General features: G+C 40.2%; 2 protein-coding genes across 3 annotated transcripts in view; both read left to right on the top strand.

Annotated features, from left to right (window-relative positions):
* LOC102817363 (IST1 homolog) overlaps positions 1-6,987 on the top strand; it is a 30,648-nt gene extending 23,661 nt beyond the window's left edge. The window contains exon 7 of the mRNA XM_006860320.1: positions 6,763-6,987. Coding sequence (XP_006860382.1) covers positions 6,763-6,987 — 225 coding nt within the window. The remainder of the gene's footprint in view (positions 1-6,762) is intronic.
* AP1G1 (adaptor-related protein complex 1, gamma 1 subunit) overlaps positions 6,950-20,731 on the top strand; it is a 96,430-nt gene continuing 82,648 nt past the window's right edge. For both annotated transcript variants that reach the window (XM_006860189.1, XM_006860190.1), the window contains exon 1: positions 6,950-7,261. The gene's annotated coding sequence lies outside the window, so the exon portion shown is untranslated. The remainder of the gene's footprint in view (positions 7,262-20,731) is intronic.

Raw genomic sequence — 20,731 nt, 5'->3', positions numbered from 1 at the left:
AGTCTGTGTATTCCCTGAATTAGTGCCCTCACATTTGTCCCTATTTTTTCATTGATGGCCTTCATAATTCTGGGATTCACATTTAGGTCCTTAATCCATGCTGAGTTGGTTTTTGTATAAGGTGTGAGGTGAACGTCTTGTTTCAGTCTTTTGCATATCATTTTCTCCATTATCTTTTTATTCAGATTTTCCACAAACTTTTTGAAGCACCCTTATATATTAAGAGAGAAAGATCAGGAATGCTATCACTGAGCATATTAATAAGTTGTAGTACAAAGAGCAGAAAAACGAGAGATCACTGGAAGTCAGAGCGGTGGAAGGAGCTTTTCCAAGGTCAGCGATTTTGGAAGACATGGCACGGCTGTTGGAACCTGTGGCACTAGAGAGGGGCTTCTCTTGTGGTTTTAGGAATATAATGGGGTTCTTAAATGATTCATTAGTATCTGCACCTGAAACCTTATGATCTTTACATCAGATCAGGAAAATTCTGCAGAAATGCCGTCAGTCAGCACCTTTCCACCAGAAACTTTTCCTACCTCTCTATGTGCCCAAGACTTCAGCCCAGCAAGGAGAGCAAAGGGTGAGCACAACTCTGTAGGAAATGCAGTGATATGAGTCAAAGAAGTGGCTCACTGGCCTGCTTTGTTATTATATTTGAGTCACTTGAATCTATAAATAGTCCCTCTGCTGTTGTTTATGTAAGATTTTTACAATTCTTTTAAACATGGTCCCTAATCACAGTTTATCCTGACCTGAGGAATGGCTTACAAATTAATCCTTCGGTTATGAGAAAATCCAGAAATAATGTGAAAATTAAAATTCCAGCAGTCAACTCCAACCAGTCTTTGTCCACCTCCCAAGAGATTAAGAAATATACTTTCCCTCAAAGTGAAGGCCAAAGCCCAGAGGGTATGTGGGTTCTACCAAACTCCTTCTTTGCTTTAGAGAGACTATAAGAAGCAATTCAAGAGCCACCTGAGATGTTTTATGTTTATAATATGTTCTTTCTCACTCTTTTTTTTCTTTTTTCTTTTTCTGTAGAATGGTTACAATTAGTTTGTGAATGATTCTGCAGAGTGTTGATGCCTTTGGAGTAGAAGGGTTTCAGACTGCAGTCAACTCAAACCCTACCTTGAGGAAATGATACCAATCTCTTTAGGGAAGTGAAAACGGAGGCCCCTAGAGGAGGATGAGTCATCCAGAAATGTTAGGGCTTCTGCCTCATTGTTTTACATTTAAGTAATTTCTCAATGTGGGCACTATCATTTGCTTAGAAGGTTCTATGGTAGTTGTTTCTGATTTCATTTAGGTATATCATCCCATCCTTTACCCTCTAAAGTCTGTCCTACAGTTGCTTTAAAATTATCCCAGGAAGTCCAAGAACTGTTAGGACATCTGCAGTAAGTAGGGCAGCCAGTCTCTTGTGCCCAGCTCAGAGAACACCAAACTCCTACTCTGCCAAGCCACTCACACATGCCAGAAGGTGAATGAGGACTTGAACAAATGTCAGCAGAGGGTACCTTACTCCTGAAGAGGGGCTACCAGCTTGCTAGGCAGGGTCCCTCGTCCTGCAATTGGAAGATCCTTGCTCTAACTCAGTACTCTTTGAATAAACTCAGTTTTTGTTTTGTTTTATGGGAGCAAGAGCAAGGAAACATATAATTAAATATTCAAGATCAAATTGTTTTTTCAAAAAGATAAATTGGTTTATAGATATCACTTTCTCATATGCAAAAGGAGATGGGACAGTGTAAACTCTCCTGGATATATAAACTAGGATTCTGAAATAAATATTTGGCATAGTCTGTAAGTCCTGGTGTGGCGCTGTAGGTTAATGCGCCAGACTACAAGGCCATATGAACTGCAAGGTTGGCGGTTCAAGCTTACCAGCTGATTCTTGGAAACCTTGTACAGGGTTGCTATGGTATAGCAACTGACTGGACGGTACTTAGTAGCAACAATAATTGCATTGGAGTCCTGGCGTGACATTGCAGGATAATGCGCTGGACTGCAAAGTCAGTTTCAACAGCAAGATTGGTGGTTCAAGCCCACCAGCTGTTCCTCAGAAACCCTTTACAGGGTGGCTATGAGTCTGAACTGATTTGAAACTGATGGTACTTAACAACAACAACATTGAAAAATAATTTGGCCATCTTGTTTTTTTCAACCTCTTCTCCAGTCTCAAATAACTAATATTCAGCCCACTTTTGTTGTTGTTAAGTGCTGTTGAGTTGTTTCTGACTCATAGCGACCCCATATAGGGTTTCTGAGGAGCGATTAGTGAGTTTGAACTGCCAACCTTACGGTTCAAACTGACCATGTGGTCCAGGGCTTATCCTATAGCAAATAATAGAACTGGACAAAAACCCTGTTAATTGAGTTCCTAGTAAGTGTTATTTCTTTTAATTTTCATTATTGCCCTCATTTTACAGATGAGGAAGAGAAAATACAGAGCAAGTAAGGGACAGAGTTTAGATTTAAACCCGAGGGTATACTAATGTGCTTGTTTCCTGGAAATACTTCTTTCATTTGCTCTCAGTGTTTAACTTTTCTTTCTTTCTTGTTGTTGTTGTTGTTGTTAAGTGCCTTCAAGTTGGTTCTGACTCATAGCGAACCTGTATAGGGTTTCCGAGGAGCAGCTGGTGGGTTTGAAATGTAGACCTTGTGGTTTACAGTCCAGTGTTGATCCTATAGTGCCGCACCAGGATTACACCTCAACATTAAAAAAAAAAACAAAAACCTTATAACTGGACCAATAAGCTACATTATGATAAATGGATAAAAGATTGAAATTGTCAAGGATTTTATTTTACTTGCATCCACAATCAATCCATGAACGCAGGAATCTAGAAATCAAAACAACATTATTACATTGGAAAAATCTGATGCCAAAGATTTTTTAAGGAGTTTGAATATACAGATGCCACTTTGAGGACTAAGGTCACCTGACTCAAGCCATCATATTTTCAGCCACCTCATATACATGTAAAAGTTGGACAATGAATAAGGAAGACTGAAGAATTGATGCTTTTGAATTATGGTTGGCAAAGAAGATTGAAAGTACCATGGACTGCCAGAAGAATGAACAAACCTGTCTTGGAAGGATAGTCCAGAATGCCCTTAGAAGCAAGGCTGGTGAGACTTCATCTCATATACTTTGGATATATTATCAGGAGGAACCAGTCTCTCATGTTTACTAAAGTAGAGGGTCAGTGAAAAAGTAGAAGACCCTCAATGAGATGGATTGACACAGTGGCTACAACCATGGGCTTAAACACAGGAATGATTGTGAGGATGACGCAGGAACAGGAGTGTTCCAGTCTGTTGTACATTTATTAAGTGTCGTCTAGTCGGTTCCGACCCATACCGACCCCGTACAGTGTTTCCAAGGAGCGGCTGGTGAGCTTGAAACCACTAACTGCGTTTCAAACTGACCTTGCAGTGCAGCTCATGAATCCACAGTGCCACACCAGGACTCCCTGTTGTACATAGGGTTGCTGTAAGTAGGAACATAGGTTTCTATGAGCTGGAACCAACTCTAGGACACTTAATTAATAGCCTAAAGCCAGAAATCCATGCTCTTTCTACTAGGCTGTAGTGTCTATGTAGTTTATAAGTTCATGGTTGGTGAGGAGGAAATGAGTCAATGTATATGAAAATAACTTTCGTAAACTGTAAGACACTCTATCTTCATGCTCCTGTTACTTATGATTGTTGTTGTTGTGTGCCATCAAGTCCATCCCAAGTCATAGTGACTAGAACTGTTCCATAGGGTTTCCTAGGCTGTCATGATGGTGATGGTTGTATGTTGTGGAGTTGGTTATGACTCATAGTGACACTGTATAGGGTTTTTGAGGCTGTAATTTTTTTTTTTTTAAGCTCTAAATCTTTACATGAGCAGAAAGTCTCCTCTTTCTATTAAGGAGCAGCTGGTAGATCAGAACTGCTGACCTTGCAGTTAGCAGCCCAACTTGTGATCCACTATGCTATCAGGGTTCTTTCCCCTAGACTCTGTTGTTGTTGTTAAGTGCCATTGTACAGGGTTTCCGAGGAGCAGCTGGTGGGTTTGAATCGCCAATCTTGTAGCTCAACTTGACCTTGCAGTCTAGCGCATTCTCCTCCAATGCCACACCAGGACTCTTTTCTAGGCTATAGGCAGTCAATCAATGCTTTAGTTGAATTGTGAGATGGCAAACCAAGTTTTCATATTCATCATGCTTTATTCTTTTCAAAGTGCTTTCACACACTGGATCTCTTCTGGATAACAAGCCTATCTATATCTAATGAAAAACTAGGCAAGCCATATAACCCAAAGATGTTTTATTTTGCTCAGAGCTAGAAGTTATTTAAACCAAGCCAGGACTAGAAGTCAAGTGGCCTGACTCCTGGCCAGGGCTTCTTCATTTGTTGTTGATATTTGTTCACCTGAGGTGTATAAGGTATAAATAATAAATATTGAACAAATCTGTCTTAGAAAAAGGACAGCCTAGAATGCCCCTTACAAATGAGAATGGTCAGACTTGTTTCATGTATTCTGGACATGACCTTTACTCCCCATCTTTCTCTATTCCTAGAAGCTAGTTACATTTTCTCAGGCTTTTGATGTTTTAAAAACAGAAACTTCTTTAGCATTTGGAATCACAAAACTGCATCATCTTAAGGACCTTTTTCGAAAGTCTGTTTTTTTTTCCCTAACTGTAAAACTGCTGTATTTTTGCTTGATGCAAACTTTCACCACTGAAACCAGGGAAACCAAAAATCCCAGGATAATGAAGACCACATTATTGAAAAATATAAGTTAAAAAAACAACAACATCATGGGGTTTTCCTGTTATAATGTCTCCCATTTTCCCATGAATGTTATGTCATTTGGCATAGTAGAAAAAAGCACCTTTTTTCTATACCTCAGAGGAATCAGCTTTAGGGCATCATGTGGTGTTCTTGCAGGGGAGGGCATTGAAGGGGATTCAATTCCATAAGTAGTCCACTCCCTAAACTGTCAAGTTCAACGTGAGGAAGGGAGGGGTGAGAGGAGTATATTGTTTCCTAATTTGCAGGACATCGCAGAGGTCTGGGTGTGGCGCTATAGGATAAGCACTGGACTGTTAAGCTCAAACCCATGAGCTCCTTAGGAAACCCTTTACAGGGTCTCTGTGAGTCAGAACGAACTAAAAGACACTTAACAGCAATATAGTAGGAGGATCATTTGACAAGTTCGTTTGTGTCTTTGAGTCGATATCTCCTGTATTTGTAAAACTATGTTACTAATCCAGTCTGACTCAACAGGGTCAAAGTACATACACATAACGAAGAAGCCAGGGTGGCTTGGTGGGTTACTGGGCTGCCAGCGGCAGTTTGAGTCCACCAAGTGCTCTGCGGAAGAAAGAGGACGCTTTCTGCTCCTGTAAAGATTTACACCCTTGAGCCCCTCCCTATACAGGTCACTATGAGATAGAACTGATTCGAGGGCATTACCACCACTATGTAGGTGCTTCTTAAACACGTGAAATAGATATTTAACAGTTGCTAAGTATAAAGATTACTTGCCTTCCTGGTGTAGAGCTGTGGCCTAATGCGTGGGACTTCAAAGTCGGTTTGAACAATAAGATGACGGTTCAAGCTCACCATCTGCTCCTTGGAAACCCTATACAGGGTTGGAACAGACTCAAAGGAACTTAACAACAACAACAACAATCATGCCCCTAAGGAGCTCTGGTAGCATACTGGTTAAGAGTTGGGAAGTTACCTCATGGTCAGCAGTTTGAAACTACCAGTCGTTCTGCAGGAGAAAAATGAGGCTTTCTGCTTCTGTAAAGATTTATACAGCCTGGAAAATCCTATACCGGGTCACTATGAGTCGGAACCGACACCATAGCACATAATCACCACCATCATGCCCCTGGTCTTTCTTTTCAGCCACTTGACTTGCGCCTATAGTTCAAGGACAAAATTGTTCAGTGGACTACCCAGTTTATTTTATTTGTTTTGTGAAGTGTTTTGAATTCCCTGCATGAAAATGGCTTCCCAATGGCACTGTAGGATAAGTACTGGACTGCTAACTGCAAGGTCGATGATTCAAACCCTCCAGCCCCTCTTGGATACCCTAAATAGGGTAACTATGAGTCGATGGGCACTTAACAAGAAAAACTCTTATCAATGACAGCCTGGTGGTGTGCTTTATTAGTTTTGTTGTTGTTAGTGCCTTCGAGTCAGTTCCGACTTACAGCGACCCCGTAAAGGATTTCCGAGGAGCGGCTAGTTAGTTTGAACTGCCTGCCTGCTCAAACCGACCTTGCAGTCCAGCGCACTAACCTGCTGCACCAGCGGTACTTTAATGGCAATCTAACCTCAGGGTCACCTTTCTTTTAAATAGGCCAAGATACTTGGCTCTCTTTACATTCACATGGAAAAATATTCTTGGTTAGGTGTTAGTAGTAATTATTTATCAAGCTAGGAACTGTTTGTTTAGACTAATTGCTCAGGTCATTAGTTCAAGAAGACATTTACAGAACGCCAACTCTGTAAGGGCTTTGCCTGATTATTAGTTCAACAGCTCTTTTTACATAAGAGGAAACTGAGGCCCACAGAGGTTAAACGATTTGTCCAACCCAGGAGGTTGAGTGGTGGGACTGTGTCATCTTCTAATTATTTTCATGCAAAACTGATCCTAAAGAGTTTGGAATTTCACTATGTTAAGATTTGATTCGGAATTCTCCACTCCACCTGCCGCGCCTTTCTCACTTCTTTCATTACTTTATCTAGCTCCGCCTACTTCAGGTGACCCATCGGCTTCCTGGTAGCCTAGCCTACCCCACCCCACAAGCGGAACCAATGTCCGTCAGCTCCGGGGTCGACCGGATCTTTCTTGCTCAGACTCATCGCAGCAGTGACTCGGCAGCAGCGTCTCGCGTCATCAGTGTCAGCCTCGAACTTTGCTACGCTTTGCGTCGCTCTGTCAGGTGCAGTCGCCTCCTCCGTGGCAAATAGTCCTCGGCTGCATCAGGATTCTTGGATAATAGAAGGGAAGAGGAACGAGAACTTGCAGTTAGGAGGTGCGGAATCGATAAGGATAAGAAGACAGGAACCCGGAGTTTATGCGTTAGTGTGTGAAGTTACTTAAAAACTCCCTCCCTCCTAAGGATCCCTCCGCCTGCAGTAGCGGTGGTGAGGCCGAGGGAGCCGCCATTTTGGATGTTCGGTTCCTGCTGCCACTGTTGCCGCCGCCCCCGGAGCTGCAGGTTTCATTCGAGGTTTCGGGCCGGTGAGTGTCACTCGCGGCGCCGAGAGCATATTGCTTCTTATACCCAGCGACTGTGTGTGCGCTCGACCGGAAGCTTCCTGACAACCCAGGGGTCCAGTCCCAGGCTGAGGGGGGTTGGTGAAAGGAAAGGACCAAGGCTGGGCCAGGAGGGGCCCAGAGCCCCCGGACTGCTTTGACTTCTTGAGGGCCGCCCGGGCGGCTTTTTGCGCGGGGGCATTCCATGCTGTGGCTTTGTTTGGCTGTTGCGGGCCTCCCTGAGCTCATTGACTTTCTCAGGCTGCGATCCTCCTTTGAGAACTCATTCAGGGTGTCTGGGGTTTAGCGGGGCGGGCCCCACCTCCGTGTCTTCGCTGAGCCACGTATCAGCGGTCGTGTATTGTGTACTCAGGTCAGCTCACTCACAGAACTCTCTTCAGCATATCCAAATGTTCAGTCCATCGCTGTCTGTCCCTTCAGTGCCGTCCCCACTGAACCGAACCTCGGCCTCGCCTTCCTCCAACCTTCCTACCAACTTCTTTCTCAGTTCTTCGGGTTTATGGTTATTTCATGGTTATTTCGGTGGTAGTGGTTGTTAGGTTTTTGTTTTAAAACTTACCTGCAGGTACCCCGATTGCCCCTCACTCAAACTCTTGGGCTAGCGGACGTCAGTTTCTAATAATTCTCCTGAAAGAGTTGGGAAGGTTGGTTGGTTGTTCTCTTGTAGGGTTTGCTGTAGAAGATACGTCAAACCACCGGCTCCAAGTGTACTTAAGTAGTCAATGTTTATAAGGCAAATTAATGGCTTTTCTGATGTATGTTGGGGGGCTGTCAAATGCTCATCTGTGAGCACTCAGCTTTTGGTGATTATTGACATTTGCTTATGGTGTATTTTTTATGTTACCTATCCCTGGACATACAGAGCTACTTAAAGAAGAAGAATATTACTTTGAGGTAGCTAGAGAGTAACTTTTTTGACTTCTTGTTGTTGCTGTTAAGCGTCATCCAGTCGGTTCCGACTCATGGGGACCCTGTATAGGCTTCTGAGGAGCAACTGGTGGGTTTGAACTATTGACCTGTGGTTAGCAGTCTAGTGCTTATCCTACAGCGTCACACCAGGACCCCGGCTATAGGGATTAGTAACAGAAGGGAGAAGGGAATGAAGATTTCTTAGTGATTTAGATGTCGGGTATTTTGTATAGCAGTGATCTTTCTGATTCTGGAGCGGTCCCGTTCTACCTCTTTTTTCTCTTTATTGTAAAAAAAAAAAAAAAAGAGGGGGAGGGGCAGTTAACAAATTCTTATGATTCCGTGTACTGGGTTTCCTTGGGACAGCTGACTTTTAAACATCAACGGTTCCAAATACTACACACCTTTTTTTTTTTTTAAAAAAAGAAAGGATCCTTCAGTCACCTGTAATCTCACTATTCTACTAAAATGTTTGCAATGTAGCAAGCATGAATGAAAACATTTCACAGCAATTCACTGATTATTTCCTACATTTCAAGTTAGACTAGTATGATTCTGTCGCTCCTGTTTTACATTTTAGCCTGAGTTGTACATCTGCAAAAGCGAAATTATTTGAGATTGCAGTCTAATGACTACTGAAATTTGAATTTATAACTTAAACTCAGTCAAAAACCTCAGGTACATAATACTTCAATTATAGAATAGTATATTTTGTGCTGTTTTTATTGTTGTTAAGTGCCATTGAATTGGTTCCTACTTGCTGCCACCCTGTATAGGGTTTCTGAGGAGAGGCTGGTGAGTTTGAACCACTTTGTAGCTAGCATTCCAGTGCTTATCCTACAGGTCACACCAGGACTCTATATTTAATGCTACTAATTTAAGCTCATTATTTTTACCAAGTTATTGAAATGAGACTGTACATAAACTCTTGTGAACCTCATATAATGTCTTGGAAGAATACTGAATATTTTTATTGTAGACACCAAGTTTTTTTTATAGTAATGACATTTTTCAAAAATATATTAATTATGTTTAGATATCAGTGAGTTTTGTGACTGTGGCACAGTAGGATAAGCTCTCAACCTCAAGGTCCATTTGAACCGCAAGGTTGGTGGTTCAAACTCACCAGCTGCTCCTCTGAAACCCTTTACAGGGTTACTATGAGTCAGAACCGACTTAGCGGCATTAAACAATAGTAGCTTTTTCTCTTATGTCAAACACTGTCACTCTTTTGACTAAGTATCCTCTTACAGAGTCTACTAAAATGTTCCATTTCTGAGTTTAGAACAAAGCGTTGCAAGAATTATCAAGGGTTATTTAACTATGTTCATTTCATGGTCTAATGTACTGGTATTTAGAAGTCATTCTTTGAGGATTTGCATTCAATTGGAGAAAGTCCTTTTGCCTTGCAAATTATAAGTTCTATTTAGTGTATCACTGATTGAACAGCATATACGACTTTGTTTAAGGCTGTCGGAATTATACTTGAAATGAACCTCAGTATTTAGGAACTTCAGTTCATTTTCTTTTGGGAGCTTCTTGTTCTTTTAACTGACATGAAGTTCTAGGTTTGTTGTCATATTTATGTACAAAAATCTTCAGCAGTGCTTTCATGATAGTACTCTCCCAGTATTTATTTTAAAATTCATGACAATTAGTGTTATAACTAAAAAAAAAACTTTTTAATAACTTTCTTACATAAAATAAAAAATTGAACAATTCTTTTTCAAAACCACTAGCATTATTTTTAATAAAAAAGTTGAATTGGGAAACACCATACCAAAACAGATTTTCAATGTGCTTAGTCCCCTTTTTTTCACTTGATGAGGATTTTCAAATTTTGTATATATAACAAGACTTAGTGTACAGATTTATAAACTATCCATAAGATAGAACTTCAAAAAATCTAAAACTACCTGTTTTCAAACTGCAAGAGCTTTACACTAAAATTTGCTTAACTGTTTTAATTAAATCTATCTTTGCAGTTCGAAAGTACCAGCTGTTCTGGGGGAGAAAGATGAGCCTTTCTGCTCCCGTAAAGATTTACATCCTTGGAAACCCTGTACAGGGTCGCTATGAGTCGGAACCGACTCTGTGGCACATAACCACCACCACCACCATCTTTGCTTTGTGACATGTTTTTAGTTCTTGGTTTTGGCTTTTTTTCATCTTGTTGCTTTTATTCACTTTCAGGTTGTTGTTAAGTGGTTTTGGAGTCAGTTCCAAGCTCATAGTGATCCTGTATAGAGTTTTTGAGGAGTGGCTGGTGAGTTTGAACCACTCACTTTGAGGCTTAGATTGGCCTTGCGGTACTGCACTTATTCTGTGCCACTCCAGAACTCTGGAAGGGATAATGTTATTGTTAAGAGCTATTGAGAGTTGATTCTGAACCTGTGTAGCAGGGGTGGAATGATGTTATAAATGTTGGCAGAAAAAAGGTTCCCTTACCCCTGCTGTATGGGGTTTCCCAGGAGCAGCTGGTGAGTTGAATTGCTGGTCTTCAGGTTCAGACTGACCTTGCGATCCATCGCTTACCCTACAGCACCACTCTAGGACTCTGGAATGGATAATGTTGTTAAGTGCCATTTAGTTGATTTGAACTCCTAAAGATCCTATATAGGGTTTCCCAGGAGTGACTAGTGAATTTGAACTGCCAACCTTGTGGTTCAAACCAACCTTGCAGTTGGTCCAATGTTTATCCTACAGCGATTTTAAATTGAAGAGAACATATGGATTTCTGTAACTTCACTTATTTCATTGCCATGTTGTTAAGCACAGTGGAGTCGGTTCCAACTCATAGTGACCCTGTACAGGGTTTCCAAGGCTACAAATCTTTACGGGAGCAAAAAACTTTGTCTTTGTCCTACAGAACAGCTGGTAGTTTTGAACTGCCGACTTTGAAGTTAGCAGCCAATTTGTAACCACTACGCAACCAGAGCTCCTTTGCCATGGGCTTTGAAAATAATAATGTTTGTCAGTGTGTCTGTATTAGGATTTTTTGAGTGTTTTTGAAAACTTAGGAACTAAAACTTAAGTATAAAAAGGGCAAGATTTATGATAGTCTTAACTGAGAAATGTTTTTTCCCTAGGTACTTGGAAGCTTTGCTTTTTTAAAAAAAGCCTACTCTGATCATTGGAGAACTAAAGTTAATAAATTTTAAATGTTGTCAATAAAAAATTAAGTAGGATTAGAAGAAAATAATCTTATGTTTTTTAAAGATGGGGAAAATATGAGGACTTAGGAAAGTTTGTGGAAGAATGGTATGCAGATAATGGATTTTTCCCCACAACCTTATTGAAACCCCTTGTATATTTGACCTTTGTACTTTATGAGTAAAGACATTTAAAAGACATGTTTTTTTCATCCCCCCTTCTCTCTCGTTACAATACAGCAGTCACAGGGTAACCAGGTAAGCAATTGCTTTGCTAACTTCTGCTTTCAGTTTATCATCCGGTTATATTTGTGTTGTACTGAACTTCCCAGATTTTTCATTTTATTTGTCTTTGAGTTAGTTTTGGATTCTTGGGAATAACAAATAGGAGAAATATATGAATTTAGCTCTTAGGAACTGTAAAATGACTGGTGGTGGTTGTGTGCCTTCCAGTTGGTTCTGACTCATAGCAACCCTGTGTAAGTTTCAATAAGCAGAAAGCCTCATGTCTCCACCTCAGAGTGACTGGTGGGCTAGAACTGTTGACCTTTTGATTAGCAGTCCAATGTGTAGCCCACTACACCACCAGGGCGCCTTAAAATAACTTATAGTGCTCCCCTGCTCAAGGAGCTCTGGTAGCATACTGGGTTACACGTTGGCCTGCTAACTATAAGGTCAGCAGCTGAAATCTGCCAGAGGCTTTCTGCACCTATAAAGACTTGCAGCCTTAGAGCCCTATGTAGACAGGGTTGATATGAGTCAGAACCACCACCACCACCACTCCCCTTTTCAGGAGCCTTCGGGTTAAAGGTAAAACTGTTAGAATAGATGATGTATTTGGTTATACAATCCAACTTTTATAAATGATTATACAGTTGCATAGCTCAGAATAGAAGGAATTCCATTAGTGTTTTCACAGCTCAATTTAATGAAAGTATTTACTAAATCTCACTATAGAGAAGTTCAATTTCAAGCTGAAGAAAAAGGAAGAGAAGTTAATTCTTAATTAGTTTTATTTATTAATTTTTTTGTGGTTGTGCAAAAGATTTGATTCCTTGTACCCACCCCAATGCCCCTACCACCACCCCAATAAATTTGAAAGCATCACACTTTAAGTGTATGGTAAAAATAATGATTTTGGAAATTTTGGTTGCGAAAAGTACCTGAAAATAAGCACACTATATAGAGTTCATTGAATCTTTGCATTTATTAGTCTTGTTGTTAAGTGTCCTCTAGTCAGTTCTGACTCATAGAGACTCCCTGTATAGGGCTTCCAAGGAGCGGCTGATGAGTTTGAACATCAGACTGTGCTGTTCAAACCGACCTTGTGGTCCAGTGCATTATTATCCTACATTGCCATACCAGGACTCCAAAACTGAGTTTTGCAAGATTCTCAAAGGGTCCATATAAGATGCTCCTGGCTGGGTTTGAGCTACCAACGTACTGGTTACTGACTCAGCATTTAACAATTTGTACAACTCAGAAGCTCTCTTAATAGCCATATGAATTTTGAAAGAAATTTTTTTTATAAGAACAGCCTCCTTTTCTGATAGAACACAAAAGCACCAGAAAACATTTTTGATGTTTTAAGTGTGTAACTTGTGGTGGTGCTGTAGGATCAGCACTATGCCTCAGGTGGGTTTGAACCACAAGGTGGAATGGTTCAAACCCACCCACCACTTCTCAGAAAACTTACACAGGGTCCCTATGAGTTGGAACCAATTCAACGGCACGTAACACCAGTGAGGACATAGCTCGCTATATTTTTTAGAAACTTTCCATGATGAAAGTTTTATAAATGCTGTTGATTATTGAAGAAAGTAGAACAGGGAAGTAACTTACACTTTGATTATATAAGCATTTGGTTATATTATTTTTATTTACACACATTGAACTTTTTGTTGTTCCTTGACTATTCCATGGTTATTTGTTTCTTATCATTATACAGGTTCTACCTCTACTTGGAATGCTTTTTTTCCCCCCTTTCACTTGGTGAATCTATTTTTCCTTCTTCTGTACCTTCAGGCAAAAAGAGGTGTAGCACTTTTTTTAGTACTGCTTTACCTTGAGCTTCTAGAGAACAAAACCCAGCCAATTTATTATGGTATCTGTTGTTTATTGTTAAGTTCCACCTCACAGTGACCTTACCTTGTATAGGGTTTCAGAGGAGCAGCTGGTGTGTATGAACTGCTAACCTTGTGGTTAGCAGTTCAGTGTTTATTCTATAATACCGCATTAGGGCTCATATGTGGTATCTCTTGTTGTTCGGTGCCATTGAGTCAGCACTGACTTCTTAGTGACCCTGTGCACAACAGAATGAGAATCGCCGCCCAGTGACCAATCTCACAATTCTTTCTGCGATTTGAGCCTATCGCTGCTGCCACCTTGCCAATCCATCATGCTGCGGGTCTTTCTCTTTTTCCTCTGACCCTCCACTCTACCAAATGTGATATCCTTCTCCAGTGACTGGTCCCTCCTGACAATATGTCCAAAGTATGAGATACGAAGTTTGGCCATTTTGACCTCCGAGGAGCACTCTGGCTGCACTTCTTCCAACACAGATCTATTGGTTCTTTCTGCAGCCCATGGCACTTTCAATATTCTCCTCCAATAACACAACTCAAATGCATCAGTTCTTCTATGGTCTTCCTTATTCACTGTCCAACTTTCATATTTATATGAGATTTTTGAAAATACCATGGCTTGGATCAGGCGCACCTTAGTCCTCAAACTGGCATCTTTGCTCTTCAGTACTTTAAAGAGGTCTTATGCTGCAGATTTGCCTGATCTGAGCAAATGAAGTTTTTGACAACTTCAGACTATTCTCTATTTATATGGATGTTATTTATTGGTCCAGTGGTGAAGTTTCTTGCTTTCTTTACATAGAAGTGCAATCCAAAGACCATGGTCTTTGATCTTCAGTAAGTATTTTAAATCTTCTTCACTTTCAGCAAGCAAGATCCTATCATTTGCATATTGCAGGTTGTTAATGAGTCTTCCTCCAGTCCTGATGCCACATAACCCAGCTTCTTGGATTATATGCTCAACATACATTTTGAGTAAATATGGAGAAAGAATACAACCCTGGTGCACACCTTTGTTAATTTTAAACCATTCAGTGTTCCCTTGTTCTGTTGAAACAGGTGCCTTTTGGTCTTTGTAAAGGTTCCTTAAGAGCACAATTAAGTGTTCCACAATGCTCATACTTCACAGTGCTGTCCATAGCTTGTCATGAGCCACACAATTGAAAGCCTTTGCATAGTCAGTAAAGCACAGGTAAACATCTTTCTGGTATTCTCTGAACATAACAAAGGAATCCTGGGTAGTGCCTTTTTTTAATTGTGTGGTTAAATGCTCAGTTGTGAGGATCAACATCAATTCAGGAGAAAAATACAGCAGTGTGCTTTCCTAAAGATTGGTAGTTGATTCCAACTCATAGCAACCCTGTATAGGGTTTCCAAAGCTGTAAATCTTTACTGGAGCAGAAAGCCTCGCTTTTCTTCCACAGAGCTCCTAGTGGACTCTAATTGCTGACCTTGGTGTTAACCTACCAGGGTTCCTTTCCATCAAGATGACAGCCATGGAAACTCGATGGAGCAGTTCTGCTCCGTCATATAGGGTCTTTATCAGTCAGAGTTGACTCAACAGCAATGAATTTTTTTAAGAGCTTAGTCTTTCCCAGAATAGGTGTTTGAATGAAATAAATATGGAGAAATTGTTCAGCTATTCAGCCATGCTATAATTGTTCAGTATTAGAGCCAAAATGTGTTTGGGGTCTCAGTGACATCACTAGGTTTGTGTCACCTGATGTGAAAATTCATGGTGTCAGCCCTCCCCAGTAGACCACCTCTCAGACTAGACCATACAGAATCTTTAATAATGCTTATTTTCAGTGTTAATCATATAATAGAATGTGGTAAGAGTCCTGGTGTAGTGCTGTAGGATAATGTACTGGACCCCAAGGTAGGTGGTTCAAACTCACCAGCTGTTCCTTAGAAACCCTATACAGGGTTGCTATAGGTTGGAATTGACTTGACAGCACTAACAACAGCAACAATATGAGATAAATGCAATTATATAAATATAGTGTTATATTTCTTAGGTTATATAAATTCCAACAACAAAATTGTTTTGTAAAATGTTTTTATGTTGAATTACCACATCGTTGTTAGTTCGGACTCACAGTGACCCTGTGCACAACAGAATGAAATACTGTCTGGTTCTGTGTCATCCTCATAATTGTTAGATGTTTTTAATTTTCAGCATTATATCTGACAGTGTTCTGCTGCTATTCATAAAGTTTTCAGTGGCTAAACATTCAGAAATAGTCCTCTTCTCCTTCTTAGTCTGTCTTAGTTTGGAAGCTATACTTGTATCTGTCCACTGTGGTGACCCTGTGGGTATTTAAAATACCAGTGGCATGGCTTGCAGCATGACAGCAACACACAAGCCACCACAGTACAACAGACCGATGAGTAGTGGTACAAGGTTATAACAAATATTAGTAACTGAGTAAAAACCTACTTTGATTTTTCTCTTTTATTTAATTACTACTTCATTCTCAAAAACTTGCTGATAAGAATTCACAAATACTACTTGCTACAACGTGCTATCAGAAAGGCCAGGGACAGATTGTGGAACAGACCATCAGTTACTCATATGCAAATTCAGAATGAAGCTGAAGAAAATGAAAAAGTCCATGAGAACTAAAATATGACCTTGAATATATCCCACCTGAATTTAGAGATCATCTGAAGAACAGATTTGATAAATTAGACACTAAAGACTGAAGATCAGAAGAGTTGTGGGATGACATCAAGAATATCATACAGTAAGAAAGCAAAAGGTCATTAAGAGAAGACAAGAAAGAAGGAAAAGACCAAAATGGATGTCAGAAAAGACTCTGAAACTTGCTTTCCGGCATAGAGATGCTAAAGTAAATGGAAGAAGTGAGAAGCTACAAGAGTTGAACAGAAAATTTAAAAGGTCAGCTTGAGAACACAAAGTGAAATATTATAACAAAGTGTGCAGGTATTTGGAGTTAGAAAGCCAAAAGGGAAGAACACGCTCAGCATTTCCAAGTTGAGGGAACGGATGCAAAATTTCAAGCCTTGACTTTCATTATTGAAGGACTCTCTAGGCAAATTATTGAATGCTGCAGAAAGCATTGTAAGAAGGTGGACAGGAATACATAGAGGAAAAGGTTGATGTTCAACCATTTCAAGAGGTAGCATATGATCAAGAGCCAAGATATTGAAGGAAGAAGTCCAAGGAATTGGCAAAGAACAAGGCACCAGGAATTGAGGGAATACAAATTGAAATCTTTCAACAAAGTGAGGTGGCACTGGAGGCACTGACTCATGTGTGCCCAGAAATTTGTAAGACAACTATCTGGCCAACTGATTGGAAGAGATCTGTATTTGTGCCCATTCCAAAGAGAGGTGACCCAACGGAATGCAGAAATCATCGGACAGTATATTTGATACCCCATGGGAGTAAAGTTTTACTAAAGGTAATACAAGAAACAGCTGCAAGCATACATTGACAAAGGACTTCCAGAGGTTCAAGTCAGATTCAGAAGAGGACATGGAACGAGTGATATCATTGCTGACATCAGGTGGATCTTGGCTGAAAGCAGAGAATACCAGAAAGATGTTTACCTGTGCTTTATTGACTACGCAGAAGCTTTCAGTTGTGTGGATCATTATAAGCTATGGACCACATTGTGAAGTATGAGTATTCTGGAACACTTAATTGTACTCATGTGGAACCTGTACATAGACCAAGAAGCAGTTGTTCAAACAGAACAAGGGAACACTGAATAGTTTTAAATTAGCAAAAGTATGTGACAAGGTTGTATTTTTTCACCATACTGATTCAACCTGTATGCTGAGCAAGTAATCTGAAAAGCTGCATTATATGAAGAAAAAAGTGGCATCAGGATTGAAGGAAGACTCATTAACAACCTGCAATATGCAGATGATAGAACATTGCTTGCTGAAAGTATAGAGACTTTAAATACTTAACTGATGAAGATCAAAGAGCACAAGCCTTTGCTATGAATTGCATCTCAATGTAAAGAAAACAGAAGTCCCCACTGTTGGAACAATAAACAACATTTTTATCAGTGGAGAAAAGATTAAAGATGTCAAAGACTTCATTTTTCTTGGATCAACCATCAACACTCATGGAAGCAGCAGTCATGAAATTGAATGATGGTATTGCATTAGACAAATGTGTTGCACAAGATCTTTTTGAAGTGTTGAAGAACCAAGATGTCAGCTTGAGGGCTAAGGTATTTCTGACCCAAACCATAATATTTTCAATAACCAATACAATACAAATTGAAATCTTAAGCATGTGTAAGTTGGACATTGAATAAGGAAGATCATAGAAGAATTAATGCATTTAAGTTAGGGTGTTGGAGGAGAATATGAAAGTACCATGGGCTGCCAAAAGAACAAAGAGATCTGTGTTGGAAGACGTGCAGCCAGAATGCTCCTTGGAGGCCAGGATGGCCAGACTTTTCTCTTATACTTCAGACATATTGTCAGAAGGAACCAATCACTGGCGAGGGGTATCATGTTTGGTAAGATGGAGGGTCAGAGGAAAAGAGGAAGACCCCCAGTGAGATGGAGTGGCAAAATGACAGCATCAATGGGCTCGAGTGTGGCAACAACTGTGAGGTTGGCTCAGGACTGGGCAGTGTTATGTTCTGTTGTGCATAGGCTTGCTATGAGTCAGGACTGACTCTATGGCACCTAACAACAACTTGCTGCAATATTGTAGCTAAAGCACCAGAAAATTGGACGAAATCAGCTGTTATAAAAACAGACAGCAAGGGATACAACAGCAGATTAGTTGTAGCACATGCGGATGAAACCACTTTTTTTGAATGTCACTGTAATTTGGTAATAATGATTAACTCTGACAAGTGCGTTGTTATTGTTCAGTGCTGCGTTGGTTCCAACTCATGGTCACCTTGTATAGTGTTTCCAAAGAGTGACTGGTGAGCATGAACCACTGACCCTGTGGTTCAAATCGACCTTGCAATACAGTGTATTAACCCATAGTGCCATGCCAGGACTCCAGGAGTGCATTGTTGTTGTTCAGTGCCATCGAGTCGATTTTGACCCATAACGACCCTGTACAGGGTTACCAAGGCTGTAAATCTTTATGGGAGCAGAAATCTTTCTCCCGTGGAGCAGCTGGTAGTTTCGAACTGCTGACTTTAAGTTTCGAAGCCCAATTTGTAACCAGTACACTACCAGAGCTCCTTAAGAGTGCATTTGTTGTTGTTGTTGTTATGTGCCGTGGAGTCGGTTCCAACTCATAGCGACCCTACACAGGATTTCCGAGGCTGTAAATCTTTACAGGAGCAGACTGCCTCATCTTTCTCCCGCGGAACCGCTGGTAGTTTTGAACTGCTGACCTTGCGACTCGCAGCCTGATTCGTAACCACTATCCTACCAGAGCTCCTTTAAGAGTGCATTAGAAGGTTTGAAAATAAATTAGTATAGAGTTTATTGACACACACATAGAGTAAATTAGTATAGGTATATTGACACATACATGCTGGGTTTATGAAGAAAGAAATCAAAAGAGGGGTTTTTTTGGTTGTTGTTACAGCTAACTGTAGAAATATTTTGATTAACATAATAAATGTTGCTAAAACACTGTACAAAAATTTATAGAGAGTCATTTTAGTGTCACCCTCTCTGATATTGTCACCTGGTGTATTCATACAACACTAGTGAGGTTACTTCCGAGTTATTGGAATAGCCTATAGGAGCTCTGGTAGCGTAGTGGTTACGAATCGGGCTGCGAACCTTAAGGTCAGCGGTTCGAAACTACCAGCTGCTCCGCGGGAGAAAGATGAGGCTTTCTACTCCCGTAAGGATTTACACCCTCGGAAACCCTGTACAGGGTCGCTATGGGTCGGACCCGACTCGACGGCACTTAACAACAACAACAATAGGTCATTTACTATTATGGATTGTCAAGCTAATGTCAGTGATGTTTATTTTCAGGGTTAGAAAACAAAAAAAAAAAACTTGTCTCAAAGTTTTAAAATCTTATTTAGCTGTTTGGTTCCAAAACTGATACTGTCTTTGTGATTTACTCAGTCTCTTATGCTAAGTTGTAAGTGGCAGCCAAGAAATATGCTGCTTCCTGCCATTGTCTTTCTAAATATTTATCATTCTTTAAAAAAATATGATAAAAATCCATATTTTAAAACATTTGTTATTTTAATCATTTTTACATGTACAGTTCAGTGGCATTGATTATGTTAATTGATTATGTAACCATCACCACTATCTGCATCCACATTTTTTTCATCACCCTTACCAGAAACTCAGTACCCCGTAAGTGCTCTGAAATGCTACCTCATTTTAGCTCCTACCTGTTAACCATTAGTGAGCTTTTGTCTCTATGTTTTTCCTATTCTAGATATTTCATATATTCCTGGGATCATTCAGTTTTTGTCCTTTTTTGTGTTTGATGTATTTTACTCAGCATAATGTTTTCATAGTTCATCCATGTAATAGTATGTATCAGAACTTCATTTCTCTTTATGGCTGAGTAATTGTCAGCATTGGTGCTGTAAGATAAGCGTTGGACTGTTTACCGCAAGGTTAGTGGTTCAAACCTACTAGCCACGCCTCGGAAATTTTTTACAGGGTCACTACGAGACAGAATCAGTTTAGTGGCACTTAACAGCAACAATAGCTCTGGTACGGTGCTGTAGAATCAGCACTGGACTGTTAACCTCAAAGTTGTCAGTTCAAACCCACCAGCATCTCCCTGGATACCCTGTAGAGGGTTGCTATGAGTTGATATTGACTCATGGCACTTAATAACAGCGATTTTCCATTGTGTGTGTGTATGTACCCTATTTTGTTTATTTGTTTATATGTTGGTGAGTATTTTGATTGTTTCTGCCATTTGGCTATTGAAAATAGTGCTGCAGTAGTGTCTATTGGGTTTACTGCTTTGAAGTGTTTTGGGTGTATACATAGGAGTGAATTTGCTGGGTCATATGGTTTCCTGTGTTTTATTGACTACACAAAAGCTTTTGATTGTATGAATCATGACAAGCTATGGACAGCACAGTGGAGAATGAGTATTCTAAAACACTTAATTATGCTCATGAGGAACATGTACGCAGATCAAGAGGCAGTTGTTTGACTAGAACAGGGGAACACTGAATGGTTTAAAATTAGCAAAGGTGTGCTAAAATTAGCAAAGGATTGTATTCTTTCACCATATTTATTCAATCTGTATGCTGAGCACATAATCTGAGAAGATGGATTATATAAAGAAAAATATAGCATCAGGATTGGAGGAAGACTCATTAACAATCTGCGATATG

The sequence above is a fragment of the Chrysochloris asiatica genome, unplaced genomic scaffold (assembly GCF_000296735.1).
Source record: "Chrysochloris asiatica unplaced genomic scaffold, ChrAsi1.0 scaffold00037, whole genome shotgun sequence".
Classification (NCBI taxonomy): domain Eukaryota; kingdom Metazoa; phylum Chordata; class Mammalia; order Afrosoricida; family Chrysochloridae; genus Chrysochloris; species Chrysochloris asiatica.
The sequence above is the reverse complement of the archived record's forward strand: the minus strand, read 5'-3'. Positions and strand labels throughout refer to the sequence as shown.